The 22,469-nt window shown below is 39.6% G+C and overlaps 1 protein-coding gene across 1 annotated transcript; it reads left to right on the top strand.

The window, feature by feature from the left end:
• Nucleotides 1-399: 399 nt before the first annotated feature.
• Nucleotides 400-21,184, top strand: gabra3 (gamma-aminobutyric acid type A receptor subunit alpha3). Its single transcript, XM_062528981.1, has 9 exons — nucleotides 400-495; nucleotides 4,521-4,642; nucleotides 5,236-5,303; nucleotides 7,054-7,274; nucleotides 13,633-13,715; nucleotides 14,208-14,345; nucleotides 15,961-16,113; nucleotides 16,586-16,791; nucleotides 20,846-21,184. Exons 1-9 carry the CDS (start codon nucleotides 407-409, stop codon nucleotides 21,182-21,184), a joined length of 1,419 nt encoding a protein of 472 aa, XP_062384965.1. The 5' UTR covers nucleotides 400-406.
• The last annotated feature ends 1,285 nt before the right edge of the window (nucleotides 21,185-22,469 follow it).

The following is a 22,469-nucleotide window of genomic DNA, read 5'->3' as shown; positions in this document are numbered from 1 at the left end:
CTTTGTTCACGGTTTGTAAGAGAGACTTGGGACTTTGGTATTTTTGTCATGGATGAACTCTCAGTCAAATTCCACAAAGGGTTTAAAGGCATTTTATGCAACATTGGTTAATTTTGGACCTCTAAAGATGGAGGAGCTCTTGCATCTCCATCCATCCTCCACACAGATCATAACAAACAAGCGGCACATATGCTGAATTGATTTATATTATGTGTGTACATTCAGCAAAGTACAATCAGGTCCTGATTCTACAACATAATTGTTTTGATTTCTGTTCACATGATCGCTCACTGTTGAATAAGATAATGACACGATAGAGAGCATACTGGTACCCAATGTATCCATAATCTAATACATTTGTTTTTCTTTCCTAGTTTGTTTGCAGAGTCCATATAAGCCTAGTGGCATGGCTTGCAGGCAGCAAACGCTTCTTGCCAAACTCATTCCAGCAGTCTGGCTGTCTCTGATGCTACTTGACCCAAGCACTCAAACTGGGTGAGTTATTTACCTTCCGTAAAACCTCCATATCCATCTCCGCTGCTCCATATAAAAACCTCATCTTGTTTTCCTGAATTTCTCTTTCAAATGTATCAAAGGTGATGTGGTTCCAAGTTTATTTATGTTTGTATGTCAGTTTGGAATAGTAGCCCTATTGGTCACATTTTCTGTTAAAGTTAGTTCCTCTCCTTGTTTCCTTGCTGTACAGAAGACCACTATCACTACATCACATTCCATCACTTACATGTAGATTGAAAATAGTCGCCCATCAATACAGTTATAAATGGTTATATCCCTGATTTGCTGACAGGGGGCTGTTGATTCTCTATATCCAACCCACCCCAGGTAGCCTACTGTTAAGTTAGCAAGCAAACAATCTTAGCTAACGTTATACTGACTTATAGGTTATACGTAACCTGATTACATTATCAGTTTAATTACACAATCCTTATTCCAGACCTGCTTAAACACTGGCACATAAGAGATTAGGCTATTGCTAGACCTAAGTAATGTTTGACTGAAGTCACTCCAGCAGCTGATGTTCATATTCAACTCAACATAATGTTAATTTACCTTAAAACGTCTACTAAGAACCATAACTGTGAACATAATGTTCGCCAAACATGTCAGTTCAAATGGTGTAGACATACAGTAGAAGGCCTATTTGGTTTATTTACATGTAAACATGCAAAATTCAGGATAATGTTGCATGTTTTCCATGGTAGTAAGCCTCAATGATGACACTTGAGCTTACCAAAATGGCTGCCAGAGAGAAGAAACTTCCTCATTTCTAAAAAAATGTCCAGCTAGTGATCAATCTTTGGTCTGGAATCTGTGCTGTGAATAAAGAAAATATACAACAAACTCTGAGCGGGTTAGCTTCTTTTTAAAGTGAGCTTTGTGTGCTATCCATGCATGCATATTGCCTACATAGGCCTACAGGAATGGCAGAATAGCTGCCCCTCGAGGTGTCCAGATTATCTAATTAATGAACAAGGTGGAGGAAACTTTGCTTTGTGTCATGATGAAGTTCTTTCCCTCACCTTGTCCATTAATTGTGCATATCGAGACACCTCGGCAGCCATTATCTTCTATTGCAATTACAGCACATTCGGTTAATACTCTCCAGTCCTCCAGACCCAGAACCGCTCATGAATTGCTCAACTGCCTTTTCCTGCTGTCATGTCATGTTGCTGAGGCAATGGAATGGGGTTGCCCACAAAACATACTGTAAACCAGCAGAAATTGGCGGTGGAGGTTTTGTAACTAAATCTACAGTGATTGTTACTATAGATTTTGTTTTCGAGGCTGGTCACTTAGACTCAAAGGAGCATTTCATCAGTCGATCATGGTTGCATAAGGGTGGTCTGGACTGCCTTCCTTAAAGGGATATTCCGCCATTTTTGGAAATACGCTCATTTTCCACCTCCCCTCGAGCAAAACAATCGATATTTACCTTGTTCCCGTTCATCCAGCCAATCTGTGAGTCTGGCGATACAACTTTTAGCTTCAGCCTAGCATAGATCATTGAATCGGATTAGACCATTAGCTTCTCGCCTGCTAGCTTCATGTTTAAAAGTGACTAAGATTTCTGGTAATTTTCCCATTTAAAACGTGTCTCCTCTCAAGTTAGAAAGTGCAATAAGACCAACTGAAAATGAAACCTGCCATTTTTCTAGGCTGGTTTGACATGGAACTACACTCTCATCTGGCGTAATAATCAAGGCAACTTGCAAACGTACCATAGGCGCAGTGATATCGTACGCAGCATCTGAAAATAGTCCCCATAGACAACAAGCAGTAGTAGTGCCAGTAGGTTGCAAGTTGCCTTGATTATTACGCCAGATGAGAGTGTAGTTCCATGTCAAATCAGCCTAGAAAAACGGCAGGTTTCATTTTCAGTTGGTCTTATTGCACTTTCTAACTTGAGAGGAGACACGTTTTAAATGGGAAAATTACCAGAAATCTTAGTTACTTTTAAACATGAAGCTAGCAGGCGAGAAGCTAATGGTCTAATCCGATTCAATGATCTATGCTAGGCTGAAGCTAAAAGTTGTATCGCCAGACTCACAGAATGGCTGGATGAACGGGAACAAGGTAAATATCGATTGTTTTGCTCGAGGGGAGGTGGAAAATGAGCGCATTTCCAAAAATGGCGGAATATCCCTTTAACCCTAATCTGGTTTCATGGGCATAATCATCAAGGCACACTCTCCAGATGCATCCAACACCCATTACTGTAAGCACATGCAATTCAACATAGGGCCTGTGATGTCCAAAAAAGATTTGAAAAGATATTTAAAAGAGATTTGGAAGATGGAATATGCATATTTCAACAGCAGTGAGTGCGTTGATCAATATTTGATAGTTTCCGTTGTCAATAGTTTCTGTTGCTATAGCTGCTATAGCCACACTACATGCACATCAGGACAGATGTTCTGTGTAGTTCATACTCATCGTATTTGGATTTGCCAGGATAGCCATTTGCTGATTGCCATTTTGCTGACTTCAAGTATCAAATATTTGCTCATTAACTCATTATCTTGTCGTTGTTTATGGTCCTGATGTTACAATCATTGTGCAGAGCCAGTCAATGGGAAAATGTAAGCTGTTTCTGTGTTAACAACCTAGCAACAGTAATGACACATTTTGATTTATATTGGCTTAATTTCTGAATAACAACATGGTGTAATGCCATGTATTCTATGAAAAACATTTACAAAACTGCAAGCAAACACCATTCACACACAAACTGTTACTGGGGTCTATATGTGTAACTACACTTTCATCCAAATTACTGAGACACTTAATAACTAATAGCATATAAAAATGGAAATTCATAAGGAGGGTGTCAAAAATGCAGACTAAGCCTCTCTACCTCCCATACCAATCTAGTACCTTATGCAGCTTACGTCTCATGTCACGACATTTGGGTTATTATGGTGTGTTTGCTTCTGGCAGCTTTCAATGGATCCTCCAACACAGATTCTTTGTTCCTCAGTCTCATTATGACGAATGAGCCACAGCGCAATGCTGTCTGTGGATATTTAGCGTTGCATTTTATTCTTATTCCGTCAGCTTCTGTACTCCTGTCTGTCAGCTTCCTCAAGGCTTCACTTATAGCTGCCTGGCTTACTTTTCTGACCGACCAGATGGGCTTATTTCATCACAACACCACATGGTTAAACCATAGTCTCTTTTATCTGCTTTAACAGGACAACATGACTCTTTAGATAGGCAAATCAATTTGTTGAAATGGACAAAACACTTTTTTAATGAAGAAAACAAGCCTTATTTTCTCACACTTAGTTACACAATGTCTTTTTCTTTTCATCTGATGTCACTGAACTCAAATGCATTCATTTGAATTCATTTTTGCGCTGGCGCTGGATAAAATTCAACATTATTCAACAACTACTGTATGTTCAATATTAGAAAATGCACTGTTTATATGAAATGACTAATAATAAATGGGGATTTTAAGATTCAATGTAGCATTTCGGTTTGCTTATGCAGAGCACATTTTAAGCCCATGGTATGCTTACTTATCCCACTTCCTCTAATTTTACCTCCTGGCTTCCCTCAGGAAATGTGCGGGATGTGTTTTCAGAATCCCTGCATGATCCCTCTGTATAGAGCGAATTGCGCAGTCCCTGGTGAGGCTGTTGAAGGACCCCCGGCCAGAGACCTTGCAAAGCATGCTTTCTCTGTTTGCATAAATCCTTGAGATTCAAAATATGAACTCAAGAATCATGACCTCTAACAGGGGAAGGAGGGAGGGAAATAGCTAAAAATATGACGTGGAACACTGAGGAAGAGAGGGGAGAAGCTATTGCCCCAGAAGGGATTGTTGCATGAGCTAACATGCAGTAAATTTGAGGGAAAAAAAGTGGATGAAGTCAAAAAGCTAATTATTAAGTAAGGCCAGAGGGTAAGATGCTAAACAAGCCTTATTTCTGTCTCTGCTTTGCCTCCATAGCCTTTATCTCTAACTCATTATTACTATCTCATTTTTCAAACAGAGTTGTGCCCGGGCATAGAGAGCCCCTTCCCGATGACAGCAAGGACAACATCACAATTTTCACCAGGATCTTGGACAGGCTGCTGGATGGCTACGACAACCGACTTCGACCTGGCCTTGGAGGTTAAAAACCTTGTCTTTTCACATCAATTCAATTATATTGTATTGATTTATATATCATCAATAACATTTGACAGATGCTTTACACAGAGTGAACCGCCTATTGTGTAAGCACTTAACGTGTTGGTGGACAGGAAGAAACCTTGGGCATGCAGGACACAGCTCATAAGGGAGCACCTGTCTGCACGGAATCTGCTGGATTTACTGTAGCAATAGAAAACGAGGGAAATAAGAGAAAAGAGAATCAGAATCAAGATGAAACACAGTGTACATACATCGTGATAAAACAGTGCACATGCAACCGTTCTACATGCAAGACTCATAGTGGATACGAATTCCGCTCACCAGAATTCAAAGAACAGCTTATCTCTAACTCCCCTATATACCTAATGTGCTCTTTGGTGAAGCTTACTAATGTCATGTTAATTGCCTCTCAGTGAAGATGTGAATACAAGCAGCCTTGGCAAGCCTACGCACATAGCCCTGTCCTGGATATGTTGGACATAATGACAAAGAAGACTGTGACCTTTCACTCTCTGCTGTTATAAATCTGATGTAACCTGTTTTACATGCTCTCTTTTTTTTTTGCAAAACAGAAACAGTCACAGAGGTGGGAACCAACATTTATGTCACCAGTTTTGGACCAGTGTCAGATACAGACATGGTAAGTGGTGGCATGTTACCAATATTCTCCAGCAAACTGTGGCCAGTAATAATGCTTATCGAATGTTCTACAATACAACTGTGCACTGTTTTGCAAATATTACAATATTAAAGGCCAAGGTTTTTTTATTGAAGCATAATCACTGACAGTAGGTGTGATGTTGAAACAATACTACAGTATGTAAAATACAGTACTGTGTTGAAATGATACAATGTTGAATTTGTTTGTGTTCTATGACCATTTCCTCTCTGCCATTATAGGCAGAGAAGGGAACAGTCCAATTTGAAAAGCCTGGTACATCCTCTAGTCGAATCAACATATCTTATTTCAAAGCCAACAAGAAAAAAATGGTTTTCTGTGGCATGCCCCCTTTTTAAGTCAGTTGTATGGTTGGCAGTGGTTGGCGATACGAGCCTCACTGATTGGTTCATAGCAATTAGCATGCACAAGTCAGTGTTCGATAGCTAGATACAGATGCCTGCTGTAAGCCCTTACATCCTGATGCTCATTCTCCTATAATCTATTACTCGGATTTGTCAGAGGGCAGAGGGAGTGCCTCTCGGTTAACATCACTAAAAAAAAATGGCCATCCTTGTGGAGCTGCCCGGTCTTCAATCAATGCAGGGGTCTGTTCAGCAATCCCAGAAGATGGAGATCAATAGAGTCCCCCTGGTTTAGGTGAAGAGGATGACTGGAATGTGCTGAAGTGGCTGTCAGGCGTGTTGTTGTACTCCTGTTCGGTGCGCGGAGAAACAAAGGAACAGCTGCAGCATCTAAATGTGCATGGGGGGTTTCTTACATATCCCATTATGGGAGCCAGGGGCAGGAGCGTTTCCTTAGCAACAGCAGGGTCATGCGAGAACATCCCTGAGGTTGATTGCTAGTCATTAATGGCGTCTGCTCACCTTGGCAGTCGCACAGACACCCGAGCGTGCCCTAGTCAGCCTGACCTAGCTGAGGGACAGCTGTCAGCACAACCCTCTCCCCCACAAGCCCACCGACTCAGTGGTCCCAGGGTTTAAATGGATGTCTCTGTGCTGCAGGGACAATTAAATATGAGTAATACTGAGTTACAAAACCATATCCAGAAGCTATATCGCAGTCTCCTTCCTATTACAGTGTAGACGGCGTTCGCAATGAATACTTAAAAGCCTAAGGAAAAAGGGTCATTCATATGGTCATTATGAGTTGACAGCGAGTGTATTAAGTTAACGATAATTGACTCCATAGACGTGGGTGGGTAGAAAAATGCATACTGAGAGATAATCTGTATCCAAGGCAAAGTGGAGAGGCTGTTGAGAATAGGAGTACAGTAAAAAAAATTTAATGAAAGGCCACTGCAGAAATGTAATAGCGGCGTGTAAAAGGCCACTTTGGATCATTTATGAGTCGGAAATAGCATAGATTTGATCGGTGTTAAGGTATTCAAATGTAGACTACTAAAGAAGTACAATACTCTAACTAAGGTGTTTAGTATTAGGCTTCTGTTACTCTCTTTTGTTAGCATAGAGATGATGGATATGATTTATAATGGCAAAATATTAATTCACAACCAGGCTAGAGGACAGAAGCAACCTCCCTTTAGGCTGGTGTAGCCGTTCATCAGTGAGAATAGCTTTTCAGGCCAAACGTGGCTTGTGGGCCGTCTGGGAGCAGGGTCAGCATTAGACATCTGTGTACTTGGAGGCAAGTCTGTTGTGGACAGACTTGACTTTGACTTCCTTTTTTTCCTCTTCTTCTGTTTCTCCAGGAGTATACCATTGATGTTTTCTTCCGCCAGACCTGGAGAGATGATAGACTAAAATTTGACGGACCCATGCAGATTTTGCCTCTGAACAACCTGTTGGCCAGTAAAATATGGACACCGGACACATTCTTCCACAATGGGAAGAAGTCAGTGGCCCACAATATGACAACTCCCAATAAACTGTTACGGTTGGTGGACAATGGCACCCTGCTCTACACCATGAGGTGAGTTTACAGTATCCTACCGTCATTTCCCAACTATTAGCCGCGGCTTTTACACTGATTTTGCTAATTTCTTCAGCTATGGGCTGCTAATACATGGCTATGGCTATGGCTATGGCTATGGTTATTTAGCAGACGCCTTTGTCCAAAGCGACATACAAATAAATAACAATACAAATTAAATTAACAGTGAACAATTACAAACTAGGGAGAATAGTAATATTATCAGTAAAACAATAATTTTAAGCACTAACCTAATGAGAAATAAAACAGTGAAATGAGAATAGCAATCAAACTAGAAATGCAATTCCAAGGAATTACCAGTGCATGAAAATGCAAAAATAGATAGATAATGTAGATATGGTTACTAAGGTGTAGCTAGGGTAAACATGGTGGTTGCATAGTTTACAGAGAGTTGATAGTGTGAAGGTAGACAGTTTAAAGATGAAACATTCCAGTTCTAACTTAACTAATGATTTCTATTCATGTTAAAATGTTGATTAGCTAACTTAGCTAATGATTTCTAGCAGTTACGCTAAAAATGCTTATTATGCTAGCAATGCTAACTTTACTAACAATGCTAACCAGGTTGATTAGCTAACTTAACCGATGATTTCTAGCAGTTATGCTAAAAATGGTAACTATGTTAACAATGCTAACTATGTTAACTAGCTAACTTGCTAGTGAGGACTTTTATTTTGAAACATTTGTTGCTAGGGTATCCATGGTGGCCACTATCAGGAAACAAGAAGTTACTGCAGTATAATCATGTTGGTTGCTATGGAAACGGTCAAAAACGCTTAATTTTAATGGTTGCTATGTTGGTTGCTAGGTACATGGAGGTTTCATGTAGTTGACTGGAGGCATAGTGGATGATAACTGACAGTTGGAATGGTTGAACAGTTCAATAGTTGAGTAGTTTCAATGGTTAAATGATTTAATAGTGTATTATTGCAGTGAGGACCTTTATTTTGAAACAGTTGTGGACAGAGGAAGTAGTGAAACAGGATCTGTAGTCTTAATGAGATTGTATGCTTAAAGCCTGAGACAGAAGGTGCCTCTCATAGCGTTTACGCGTCCTCTCTCGCTCCTCACTGATCTACATAAAGAATGATGGAGCGGCAACAATGGGATAGTCTAGCCCTTCTTCTATCTTTCTTTATGTAGATCATTGAGGATCGAGGAGCGAGGGAGGACATATAAACGCTGCTTGAGAGGGACCCACAGTAAATACTTTAAAAGTTGTATATAGATAGTCTAATTAATGTTGATAGATAGAATGTTTAATGGATGTTGATAGGCAGATTGTTTTATATTGATTGACAGTTTAATGGGTGGATGAGTGAATGGTCTGAAGAAGATGAATGGATAGAAGGTTGGATGGAATGTGCCTTATATTCTTGTTAAGAGAGACACTGATACAGCTCTCTGAGAGTAGTTGACACAGGTGTAATCAATTTAACTGGCTAGTCTTAAGAGATCCAGAGTACTCTTAAAGCCTGAGACAGAGTAAATAATTTAAAAGTTGAATGTAGATAGTCTAATTAATGTTGATAGACAGAGAGTTTAATGGATGTTGATAGACAGATTGTTTAATAAATGTTGATAGACAGTTTAATGGGTGGATGAGTGAATGGTCTGAAGAAGATGAATGGATAGAATGTTGGATGGAATGTGCCTTATATTCTTGTAGAATGGAGAGACACAGCTCTCTACTGAGAGTAGTGGATACAGATACAGGTGTAATCAATTTAACTGGCTAGTCTTAAGAGAGCCAGCCTGAGACAGAGTAGATTGTTTAAAAGTTCAATGTAGAGCGTCTAATTGATGTTGTTGATAGGCAGACTGTTTAGAATGGGTGGATGAGTGAATGGTTTGAAGAAGATGAATGGATATAAAGTTGGATGGAATTAGGAGGACTTATTTTGATACTGTTGTGCACAGAGGATACAGGGGAACAGAATATGTAGTCTTCAGAGAGGAGCCTGAGAGAAACTGACAGTTGGTGCCCAGGTGGCTGACCAGCTGGGGTAACATTCTAATTGCTGCCGTGATGTCATAATGAGCAATGTTAAGTCTATGGGGGAAATGGTGATAGTTTTTAACTAATAGTTTAAAAAGTATAAAAGTTACAAAGTTGAAAAATACAAAGCACATATGGCATAAGCAAGACCTACGCAACAAAGTTTGAATGAAGTTTCTACGTTAAACGGTTGAAGCTGAATTGCGAGCGTTAGAAGAAGAAGTTTAACTAGAAATGCAATTCCAAGGAATTACCAGTGCATGAAAATGCAAAAATAGATAGATAATGTAGATATGGTTACTAAGGTGTAGCTAGGGTAAACATGGTGGTTGCATAGTTTACAGAGTTGATAGTGTGAAGGTAGACAGTTTAAAGATGAAACATTCCAGCTCTAACTTAACTAATGATTTCTATTCATGTTAAAATGTTGATTAGCTAACTTAGGTAATGATTTCTAACAGTTATGCTAAAAATGCTAATTATGCTAGCAATGCTAACTTTATTAACAATGCTAACCAGGTTGATTAGCTAACTTAACCGATGATTTCTAGCAGTAATGCTAAAAATGCTAACTATGCTAACAATGCTAAATTTGCTAATAATGCTAACCAGGTTGATTAGCTAACTTAGTTGATGATTTTTTGCAGTTATGCTAAAAATGCTACCTATGCTAACAATGCTAACTATGCTAACCATGCTAACTAGCTAACTTGCTAGTGAGGACTTTTATTTTGAAACATTTGTTGCTAGGGTATCCATGGTGGCCACTATCAAGAAACAAGAAGTTACTGCAGTATAATCATGTTGTTTGCTATGGAAACGGTCATAAACACTTAATTTTAATGGTTGCTATGTTGGTTGCTAGGTACATGGAGGTTTCATGTAGTTGACTGGAGGCATAGTGGATGATAACTGACAGTTGGAATGGTTGAACAGTTCAATAGTTGAGTAGTTTCAATGGTTAAATGATTTAATAGTGTATAATTGCATTGAGGACTTTTATTTTGAAACAGTTTTGGACAGAGGAAACAGTTTAACAGGATATGTGTAGTCTTCAGAGAGACTGTATGCTTAAAGCCAGAGAAACTGACAGTTGGTGCCCAGGTGGCCGGCCACCTGGCGTAAGATTCTAATTGCTGCCGTGATGTCATAATGAGCAATGTTAAGTCTATGGGGGAAATTGTAATAGTTTTTAACTAATAGTTTAAAAAGTATAAAAGTTACAAAGTTGAAAAATACAAAGCCCACATCGCGTAAGTAAGACCTACGCGACAAAATTTGAATGGAGTTTCTACGTTAAGCGGTTGAAGCTGAATTGCGTGCGTTAGAAGAAGAATAATAAGAAGAAGAAGAAGAAGAAGACCGAGGAAGAACAGTACAGTGCATTTTCATGCACTGTAATAACTAGAAATGCAATTCCAAGGAATTACCAGTGCATGAAAATGCAAAAATAGATAGATAATGTAGATATGGTTACTAAGGTGTAGCTAGGGTAAACATGGTGGTTGCATAGTTTACAGAGAGTTGATAGTGTGAAGGTAGACAGTTTAAAGATGAAACGTTCCAGTTCTAACTTAACTAATGATTTCTATTCATGTTAAAATGTTGATTAGCTAACTTAGCTAATGATTTCTAGCAGTTACGTTAAAAATGCTTATTATGCTAGCAATGCTAACTTTACTAACAATGCTAACCAGGTTGATTAGCTAACTTAACCGATGATTTCTAGCAGTAATGCTAACAATGCTACATTTGCTAACAATGCTAACCAGGTTGATTAGCTAACTTAGTTGATGATTTTTTGCAGTTATGCTAAAAATGCTAACAATGCTAACCATGCTAACTAGCTAACTTGCTAGTGAGGACTTTTATTTTGAAACATTTGTTGCTAGGGTATCCATGGTGGCCACTATCAGGAAACAAGAAGTTACTGCAGCATAATCATGTTGGTTGCTATGGAAACGGTCATAAACACTGAATTTTAATGGTTGCTATGTTGGTTGCTAGGTACATGGAGGTTTCATGTAGTTGACTGGAGGCATAGTGGATGATAACTGACAGTTGGAATGGTTGAACAGTTCAATAGTTGAGTAGTTTCAATGGTTAAATGATTTAATAGTGTGTTATTGCAGTGAGGACCTTTATTTTGAAACAGTTGTGGACAGAGGAAGTAGTGAAACAGGATCTGTAGTCTTAATGAGATTGTATGCGTAAAGCCTGAGACAGAAGGTGCCTCTCATATAGCGTTTACGCGTCCTCTCTTGCTCCTCACTGATCTACATAAAGAATGATGGAGCGGCAACAATGGGATAGTCTAGCCCTTCTTCTATCTTTCTTTATGTAGATCATTGAGGATCGAGGAGCGAGGGAGGACATATAAACGCTGCTTGAGAGGGACCCACAGTAAATACTTTAAAAGTTGTATGTAGATAGTCTAATTAATGTTGATAGTTTAATGGATGTTGATAGGCAGATTGTTTAATAGATATTGATTGACAGTTTAATGGGTGGATGAGTGAATGGTCTGAAGAAGATGAATGGATAGAAGGTTGGATGGAATGTGCCTTATATTCTTGTTAAGAGAGACACTGATACAGCTCTCTGAGAGTAGTTGACACAGGTGTAATCAATTTAACTGGCTAGTCTTAAGAGAGCCAGAGTACTCTTAAAGCCTGAGACAGAGTAAATAATTTAAAAGTTGAATGTAGATAGTCTAATTAATGTTGATAGACACAGAGAGTTTAATGGATGTTGATAGACAGATTGTTTAATAGATGTTGATAGACAGTTTAATGGGTGGATGAGTGAATGGTCTGAAGAAGAGGAATGGATAGAATGTTGGATGGAATGTGCCTTATATTCTTGTAGAATGGAGAGACACAGCTCTCTACTGAGAGTAGTGGATACAAATACAGGTGTAATCAATTTAACTGGCTAGTCTTAAGAGAGCCAGCCTGAGACAGAGTAGATTGTTTAAAAGTTGAATGTAGAGCGTCTAATTGATGTTTATAGGCAGACTGTTTAAAATGGGTGGATGAGTGAATGGTTTGAAGAAGATGAATGGATATAAAGTTGGATGGAATTAGGAGGACTTATTTTGATACTGTTGTGCGCAGAGGATACAGGGGAACAGAATATGTAGTCTTCAGAGAGATTGTAAAGCCTGAGAGAAACTGACAGTTGGTGCCCAGGTGGCCGGCCACCTGGCGTAAGATTCTAATTGCTGCCGTGATGTCATAATGAGCAATGTTAAGTCTATGGGGGAAATTGTAATAGTTTTTAACTAATAGTTTAAAAAGTATAAAAGTTACAAAGTTGAAAAATACAAAGCACACATCGCGTAAGTAAGACCTACGCGACATAGTTTGAATGGAGTTTCTACGTTAAGCGGTTGAAGCTGAATTGCGTGCGTTAGAAGAAGAAGAATAAGAAGCCTAGGAAGAACAGTACAGTGCATTTTCATGCACTGTAATAAGAAGCCTAGGAAGAACAGTACAGTGCATTTTCATGCACTGTAATAAGTCACTCAGTTAATTATATATAATAATAATAACTAAAGCATGGTATGGCTAAATTTAAGGACAATAGCAAAATAAATTCTAAATTCTATCAATAGACAAATTATAGCAAAACAATACTATTATACAAACCATAACACATCACAAACTCAAAGGACTAAGTGCATATTAAATAAATATGCCTTAAGACCCCTCTTAAAAGATCCAAAGCTGTTGCTGGAACGGAGAGCACTGGGCAACTCATTCCACCAACACGGAACCACTGAAGAATAGGATCTACAATTTGACCTAGCATGTATGGTTGGTCGACATAACAGACGCTCCTCAGAAGATCGCAATGGGCGGTTGGGAATGTACATCGTGATTAAAGAACTGAAGTAGCTGGGAGCAGATCCAGTCAGTGTCCTATAGGCCAGAGTGAGAGATTTAAATTTAATTCTGGCTACTATAGGGAGCCAGTGGAGAGTAACTAGGAGAGGGGTTACATGTAATACATGGGAGCAGTTAATATGGTATTAGTAATATATATATTTTTTTTAACTAAAACACTGCCCTGCGGCTTACAGTATACACAATGCGGCTAATACACAGGAAATTACTGGATTTGTTTTTCACAAAGTTGTTTAGAACTCCCTTGGGGGTAAAAAGAGAGATCATTAGCTATCACCAAAGATACTTAAATACCCTGCTATCACTAACTGCTTTACATTCTCATCTATAGTATTTGTCGGTATGATGTTGTCATAATGATTCATATGGTTTCTAATGTGTTTATTATAACATATGGAATATTATATAACATGCTCCTTTTCCAATGCAGGTTAACCATTCATGCTGAGTGTCCCATGCACCTGGAAGACTTCCCCATGGATGCTCATGCCTGTCCCCTAAAATTTGGGAGCTGTGAGTGTCTGTTGTTTTTCCATCATGGGAAGTATACGGTGTGCAGGCATATACAGTATGTTTCTGTTTAGCGTTTGATTGGCTAAAACCATTGCATCATGCAGGGATTTCTGTCTTAGCCTATAAAGCCATTTCACTGCACAACATACAAACTGTTGTTCAGAACCCTCACTTTGCATTAGCACATTTGTATCTGTTTGTATGAGCAGCTTTTACAAAAGGACAATTCTGAATAGATTTGATCAGTGCCAGCTGTGGTGTTGTCGGTGTTTGCAAGGGGAAGTGTTTTAGTTGTTATTGTGTATACAGTTGATTGACTTGTAGTCAAATCTGATATGTATTTAAATGTTGATTTAATAAAAGCTGATAGATAGATAGACACTTTATTGATCCAATTCAAGATGATGATGTTCAGGGAGATGTTCAGAAGGGGGTTTAGTTGGAGGAGATTGAATCTAAAAATGATCTTACTTTGTTTCACTATGCTTTCAGATGCCTACACCAACGACGAGGTGATTTACATCTGGAACCATGACACGTCGATCACTGTGGCACCGGATGGCTCAAGGCTCAATCAGTATGACCTGCTAGGACACGTCATTGGAAATGAGATCATCAGCTCCAGCACAGGTACAGTAGCACATCAATCCAGTGGCAAAACTGTCACTGTTTTTGTTTCCCAGTTGCTTTTGGTGCATTTCTCAAATCATCATTGAAATCTGCTCAACATTCAGTGCACTTAACAATTTATACAAATTGCACCATATGGTAACTTGGTGTAGTCAGACTCGAATTCTATTCTGATATCAGTCCATTTGTATTTTGGTAATGGGGTGTGTTTCAACTGATACAGAGGGGCAAATGCCTGTGCACACAATTGGATAGACCTAACCAATCAAAACAACAATTTGTCCTGTAGGGAGAACAGCCAACAACATCCTTCGACATCGCTGTCAGTCCATTTTTGCATTGTGTTCATGCACTGTACTGTTCTTCCTAGGCTCCTTACTATTATTCCGCTTACCAATTTCATTTTTTTTATTCAGCTTGAACCGTTTAACCTAGAAACTTCTTTCAAACTTTGCAACGTAGGTCTCTAATAGGAGAAGGCTGTTATGTATTTTTCAACTTTGTAACTTGTACACTTTTTAAACTATAAATAAAAAACTATTAAAAATGTCCCCATAGACCTTTGGCCTTTATGACATCACAATCGGGTCGTTAAGCAATTAAAATCCTACAGTATGCCAGGTGTTCAGGCCACCTGCAGCATCGCCCTGTCTCTGGCTTTAAGCATACATTCTGGCTCTCTTGAGACTTCAAATCCTGTTCCACTGTTTCCTCTGCCCACAACTGTATCAAAATAAAAGTCCTCACTGCACATTTTTGCATTTTCATGCACTGGTAATTCCTTGGAATTGCATTTCTAGTCTTAAGTTATTGTGCTGTCAATATTTTGTACAGATGCAATAGCAAAATCTAAACATCCCGCTCTGCTAGCGACAGTATTTTTGTTGTAAACAACTCAAGTGCGCGCAGATCATGTGAATGACTAGGCACTGTTGCTCATCTGTTCATCCTCGTTTAAAGCCCGATTTGACTAGTAGCCCAAACACCTCTGTTTTGGGCATAGAGACTTCTCAATGGAGTGACTCCAGACCGAATTTCTCTCAACCACATGGATTACATGCAGAAGCGTATAACTTGCTCAAAATGCTTAGTTTGTATGTATCAAAAGCAAATATATACAGTACATTACTGAATGTGGGAGATTGTAAGAGGTAGGCCAGGATTCATATTTACAGTATACATTTACTACACTGTTTGCATTGCAACAGAGAACCAGTATACTTTTTTTTTTACATCGCAATGTGTTGCATTTTTACCCACATGACACAAGCAATTGATAATTTAAATGTAAACAGTGGACAGTTGTACACAGTCATTTGCAAGGATTTACAAAATGTCTGTGTACAACTCAGACTTCTCAGAGAAATGCACTGATGCGACTGAGAAGAACTGTAACATAAATATGACACAGATTGTGATTTATAGTCAGAGTATACAGGCATTTTTTTAATGTTGAATACCTTATTCATGAGGCATTTCAGGCTGTTTTCATTTGCTTTCTTTATGACAGGTTAGGGTCTTTGATAATCTGTTTTGTATTTGAAGTTTGGCATGCACTTCTAGACCATTTCAGTATGATGTCCTTATGAGTGTTTCTCTTCCTGTTCTCTTCTAGGAGAGTATGTTGTCATGACAGCATATTTCCATTTGAAAAGAAAAATCGGTTATTTTGTGATCCAGACATACCTCCCATGCATCATGACGGTCATTCTCTCTCAAGTCTCTTTCTGGCTCAACCGGGAGTCTGTCCCAGCGCGAACTGTTTTTGGTGAGTCTCTTTTCATTAACACACCACCACCACCACACACAAAACACATGCATACAAACCTTAACACATACCGGTACACACATGCACAGATGCGTGCTGACACTTTCAATGTGACAGTTTGTCCTGTGGGTCTTTCTGCACAATTATTTCAGGAAATTAATTAAAGTGTGGACTGTGTCACCTTTAACAATAAAAGCCCCTAGTTTAAGAAAGAAAAAAAAAACACCTTGCAAAAATGACAGGATGGCAAAGAACCATTTGTAATGAACTGGCAATTATCCCTCTGGTTATACCTAACATTTCTCCCTAAGATAATGGATTTATAATAGCCGAGCACATTCAGTGTCTTATTTTTCACGTTTGTGCACAAGCGCTAGCCTAGTGGCCTCGAAGAAATAATTACAGGGGCAACCTCAATCTTTGTATGACCTTCAAACTTAACCGTTTTTTTCCCCCCAAACGTTGTGTCTAGGTGTGACCACGGTGTTGACCATGACCACCCTGAGCATCAGTGCCAGAAACTCACTGCCCAAAGTAGCATATGCCACGGCCATGGACTGGTTCATGGCAGTCTGTTATGCTTTTGTCTTCTCCGCACTCATCGAGTTTGCCACCGTGAATTACTTCACCAAGCGCAGCTGGGCATGGGATGGCAAGAAAGAGGCCCAAGAGATGAGAGTAAGTCTGCATTACTTTTGTATTAAAGAAAAAGATAATGTTAGCTCTGAAAACGTACTCGATGTTGTTTTGCATTTGCAAACTATCGCTGAAATTGTTAACACCATATTGCACATGCAGGACCGTTTGAACTGGATGATACAAGGCAGATGGTAGTTCTCCATCTAGCTGCAGCAGACTATATGGTCTGGAATTTTTAAGTGTTCCAGCACTCATGGCATTTCTAATAAATGGTCCATGGAGAATTGCACCGATCATAAAGTATACAGCAGCCTCACCACCAATAGGATTCACTTCACTGCAATAGACTTCATTCTTGACAGCTGTCGTTCCTCAAATTTCAAGAGCTAGAATATCGTATGATTGATGACATAGTTCTTAAAATAAGCCTCGTTTTGTCCAAATGGATTGTTCATTGACTTTGACAAGACTACGAGTGAAGAATGCCAAACTCTATTTACAAATCAGAAGCATCAGCAAGTCTTTGAGCATTTATAACCATTTCAGAAATAAGCATTGTTTTTTTGTTTTGTTTTGTTTTTTTTGTAACATAATGCCATGTCCAATTAGTCCACCTTTTGATTCATGCGCATACTGTGTGTCCATAGTAGAGCTTGTGGATTATTAATAGACTTTAAGGGTGTCAGAAGGTCAAGATTGCTTTATATATATATACACACTTTATTGTTTAAATCAATCATTTATGGACTATAATCCACATGTAGTTACACATCTTACATTTTCCCACCCTGTCTGTAAATGGTCAAAGGAACAAATATATTTAAATAATAATAATAATATAAAAAATATATATCATAATAATAGATACATAAAATAAATACATAAATAAAGCCTCCTGGTAAGTGTACAAGTGTGAATAAGTGAAAGGAACAAAGGAGGCCAAGATTGGGTGCAACATCAAAGGTGGCACATCAGGTGGAGAAGTGGAACGCTGTGGTAATGAGGGATGTTGACCCACCTCAGCCCTCCTTCAGACTGAAGAGGTAGCAGGACCTCAGTGCCACAGAACTAGATCACAGGTCCCATTCAGCTTGTCTAGATGTTATGGATTAGATTCAGATTAGATTCAACTTTAGATAGATAGAGTCTTTATTGTCCTATAAAGGATATTCTTCTTCACACGTCATTCCATTCCATAAAAGACAGCAGCATTTGATGTTAACATCACAGTCTCATACATCTAACATATCACACATCACATGTTGAAAAAGTAAGTACAACCAGTACTACAAAATGCAGTTTTGCATCAAACCAGTAGTGCAATCATTAAAAAGTGCTTATTTTCTATATAGCAGTACATAAATATACATATAACACAAAATGCAGCTTGATCCATTATCCACTATGCAAACAGACACTCCGAAAATATATATCCCCTGAGGAAAATTTGGTCCCTACATTTATCCCAATCCGTGAATTAGTGAACACACACAGGACAGTGCACACACAATGAGGTGAAGCACACGATAACCCGGAGCAGTGAGCTGCCTGCTACAGCAGCACTTGGGGAGCAGTGAGGGGTTAGGTGCCTTGCTCAAGGGCGCTTCAGCCGTGGAAAGATCAATGGCACCGAAATGTGGTGTTATATTCCGACTTGGCATTTGTCATTTAGTTTGGATTGGTGAAACTCAAAGACCTCACACATTTCTGGAGATGAACTCTGACCTATAACAGCTGCCATTCCCTTTAGGTGTGAAGCAGAAACATCTCTGTGCAATGCTGAGACACTCACCTTTAGTGACCCGCAGGACAGTAAGGAGAAAAGGGCACTGCAACAAGCAGTGCATAGTCAGACCTTGTGACTTGGATTTGGCTCACATCTGCAAGACCTTATCAAACCCAAGACAAGAACCCGAATTGTACTGAAACAGTCTATGCAAGCAGAGACAATGCAGTGCCAACTCTAGCAAATTATTTATGTCAATATTGGAGCTTCTTTGTGCAGGCAAACCTGACTCAGCAACTGGGGAAAAGCCTAATTAATAATATTTCAATGACACTGATTGTAGATTCTTGCTGGCGATATGCTTCAGAATCTTTGTGTGGGCTGCACAACACTTTAAGCAGACCTCAAGGAATTTAAAGACCCCCTGCATGTGAATGCCTTTCCATTCAAATCAAGTAATAATCAGCAAGGACAAACTCAGCCATTATAACAGCCTCTGTTTGCGAAGTAGATAGACTCGCCAGGGAGGTGGCACTGGCCACGTACCTTACCAAGCCTGCTGCATTTAGCATGCAGGGTGGAACACATGTCACAGGTTTCTGTATGCGTGTGAGGGCTGCTAATGGGCTTGGCCAACTGTCCTGCTCCAGACGCAGTGAAGGACTACATCTACAACATGGGTATAGAGGTGACCTACCCCAGACACAGTGGCAGGTTATTATGAAATTAGCCGTGAAATGGCACAGGAATGTGCAACCGTGTCACTTTTGCCTTTGCCAACGGATTTTTGTCCTACAGTAGACCAAAAACAAGTGGCGAACGCAAAAAGAGAGCCCGTCGTGACGCGGAATGTCACGTGTCTGATGGATCTTCGCCACCCTGCCCGACCCACCGCTGTCTGTTCTCCGCAGCTTTATCAGGCTCGCCCAGCTCTGGGTCATCTCGGTGACCCCTCGCCCATCTGTCAGCAGAGTTTCCGCAGGGTGGACCGCACCTCCTGATGGCTGGCCAGCATAGGCCTGGTGTGAGACAAACTGTTCTAAAAGGACACTCTATGCCTGTGAAACTGCTCTGAGTTTCACATCAGTCAGAGACTATTTTTGGAACTCGCATAGAACATCTGTAGAGACTCAAAATTGCGCTAGACACAATTGGCACACTTACACCCATGCCATCCACCTCCATCTGTCAACTGAGTACACTTTTACTCTAATGTGCTCTTAGATATGGTGATCACAATACAGATCTTCTATTCACTCCTTGCACTCTCTTTTTGGTTTTGTTTTTCACTGACGGTTTTTCTATTCAGTTTGTCCTTTTGCATTGAATTGTATTTGACATGTTATGCTTGTAAATATGGTACATTTTTGGTAGTTTTGAAAGCTTTGGTCTGCTACATTTGCTACGCAAATGAAGAAAAAAAAGATTGAATCTTTTCGTTCAATTGGTTTGTCATTGTTGCCATTTCCGGTGAAAGTGAAGGTTTCTGCTGTATGATGGAGCTTAGCATGAAAGGGGACCACACAGACATTGTACAAACCTTACAATTAAGTTGAATAATAAGTAAGTTGGGTAATTTGTGTTGTGGTTCTCCTATCAAATATATATGTATACAGTAAATGTGCTCAAATATATATGTATACAGTAAATGTGCTGTACTGTGCTGTATGCTAACTGGTTAGGATCAGTCACAACCAGAGATGGAAAATGTTTTTTCCCCAATTGTTTGGACTTTTTAGTTTGGAGGAGATTTGAGTTTAAAAATACCTGTAGGCAAAATACTACTTAACAGGGAAAGTATTCACATTTCATACATTTTCTGTCAATGTGAGGTCTGTTTGTAGTTTTCACAAAGAACTGCCTGAGAAATGGTGTTGACAAAAAAAGGAAAATCTACTAACATGGTAAACAAAATGAATAAAGCTACCGAATGTTTTTATCTGTGCAAAGAACTATTCGGGGCTTATTTTTGCAAAATTTAAAAGCCTATTGAAACCTGTCTTCAGGCTGTCTCAAGTAAATACATCTCTTCTTTTTGATCACAGCTTTAGACATGATGTGAAGTTGTTGCGTTTTGCTTGGTTGGCCACAACAACTGAGGGAACAGCTCAAAGGCTTGAAGTTAAACACGGACAAATATGATTGGATCATTCAACGCGGTGTTATACCAAGCTGCTTTGCTCGGCAACGTTTCCCCTACTAAGCTGGCTCTTGTAAGATAGTACCTGTGTTTTCAGGGCATTGCAGGTTTTTCCAGGGCAATGGAATTTATTTTTTCTGACATTCCTCCCTATGGAGGTGATCTGAATAATGACCCTCTTAGACATCTTACTGATAGTGTCCTGTTTATGGCTTAATTCCTTTCAGAGAAGAGAGTCAGCCTCCCTCGCCAAGAAGACAAACAACACGTTCAACATCGTGGGCACCACCTACACAATGAACGTGTCCAAGGACCCTGGGCTGACCACCATAGCCAAGAGCGCAGTGCAGACGCCCCCTGGGCCTACAGTGGCGCCCTTGCGGCTACCCAGGATGGATGGCGAATATGTCCCAGAGGGAGGCATTAAATCCTACAACCAAGTCAGCAAAGTTGACAAAATTTCCAGAATAATCTTCCCGATCCTTTTTTTTGTTTTCAACCTGGCGTACTGGGCCACTTATGTCAACAGGAAGCCCATAATAATAAACACCAACCCCCAGAAATGAACTCACGTGGCAGCACGACAACCACAGAAGAGATCAAACTCACACTGCCAGGCAAATCTCTTGTAGCCAAAACCATTTACATACAATTCTGCTTCACACAACACACTGTATATATATACAAAGATTGTATATATACCATATACATACACAGAGAGATGTGCGTATGTATGCATATGCACAATATATACAGTATCTGTGTGCATTCAGCGCATACATGTGTGTAGGGTAGTGCTCCAGATATCACTATGATTTATGGATTCTGCACCATGCAGACAGTTTTGAACATTCTAACACAAGATTCCATTCCGCAACAATTAAACGTTCTAAAATTCTATGTAGAATTCAATGAACCCAGACATTCTTTAGAATGTTCATTTTCCAACACTCCAAACACACCGGTGTGACGGTACACTCTTAAGGGTTAAGAGTATTTGTACTTTCTTATCTTCACTAGTTATCTGTGTATCTCCATTTAGTTACTCCCTTCAGTATTGTTCAGTGCATTCCTGAATGTGTGTCCTCATTGGTACCTCATGTCTTTCCATTATTGTTGATGCATTTTCTTACACTCGTGTCTGCTGCATGGGTTTCTAAAGTAGGGTTCAGACCAAAGATTCCCGACGAGACGAGACAAGACGAGCCACGACGTTCTAAAACCTTGCAACTGCGACTCAACACGTTGAATGCTCTGCGACGGCTTGCAACTACAGTACGTGCAACTTTTAATTTACACCGCTGCGACTCGGTCTCGTCGCGTTGGGAATCTTTGGTGTGAATTGGGCTTAAGCCGTAGCCCCTCAGAATCATCTATTTCCATACTCTGCATTTAATTGACCTAACAGAACATTACATTGGTATGCTGTGGCTCTGTCCACATTATTTCATTTTCCAGTAACCTCTAAAAAAAAAACGTATAACCCCACTTACAAAGAGAAGGGTGGTTTCAGGGGACAAAACGTGGTGCCTTTTTGAATGTGTGCTCCAAAAATCAGTCTTTTGAAGCTGTTGATCCTCTCCAGCTCACATGTGTGTTGCCCTACCTTGCCTTAGCAGTGTGGTGTTTGAGAAATATATGCCCCCTCCCAAAATAAAACTACCCATAATATTCAACACAAATACTGAAGCCCTGCTAGTGGTCCACATTACACAGCTGAATTGGCGACCAATGCTTATGAATTTATCTGATACAACCATGAGCCCTATACTAACATTTATTGTTCTCTTTTTAAATGTTTTTATCTGTGTGATTTGTATCGTATTATATTATCTTATTGACTTTGTAGTG

Source organism: Sardina pilchardus, chromosome 24 (genome assembly GCF_963854185.1).
Source record: "Sardina pilchardus chromosome 24, fSarPil1.1, whole genome shotgun sequence".
Classification (NCBI taxonomy): Eukaryota; Metazoa; Chordata; class Actinopteri; order Clupeiformes; family Clupeidae; genus Sardina; species Sardina pilchardus.
The sequence above is the reverse complement of the archived record's forward strand: the minus strand, read 5'-3'. Positions and strand labels throughout refer to the sequence as shown.

Bases quoted from the DNA above. Each gene is read 5' to 3' on its own strand.
- gabra3 (XM_062528981.1), top strand. From the start codon at position 407: ATGGCTTGCAGGCAGCAAACGCTTCTTGCCAAACTCATTCCAGCAGTC. The intron at 4,643-5,235 runs GTTAAAAACCTT...TTTGCAAAACAG, and splicing joins ACTTCGACCTGGCCTTGGAG to AAACAGTCACAGAGGTGGGA. The intron at 16,114-16,585 runs GTGAGTCTCTTT...CGTTGTGTCTAG, and splicing joins CCCAGCGCGAACTGTTTTTG to GTGTGACCACGGTGTTGACC.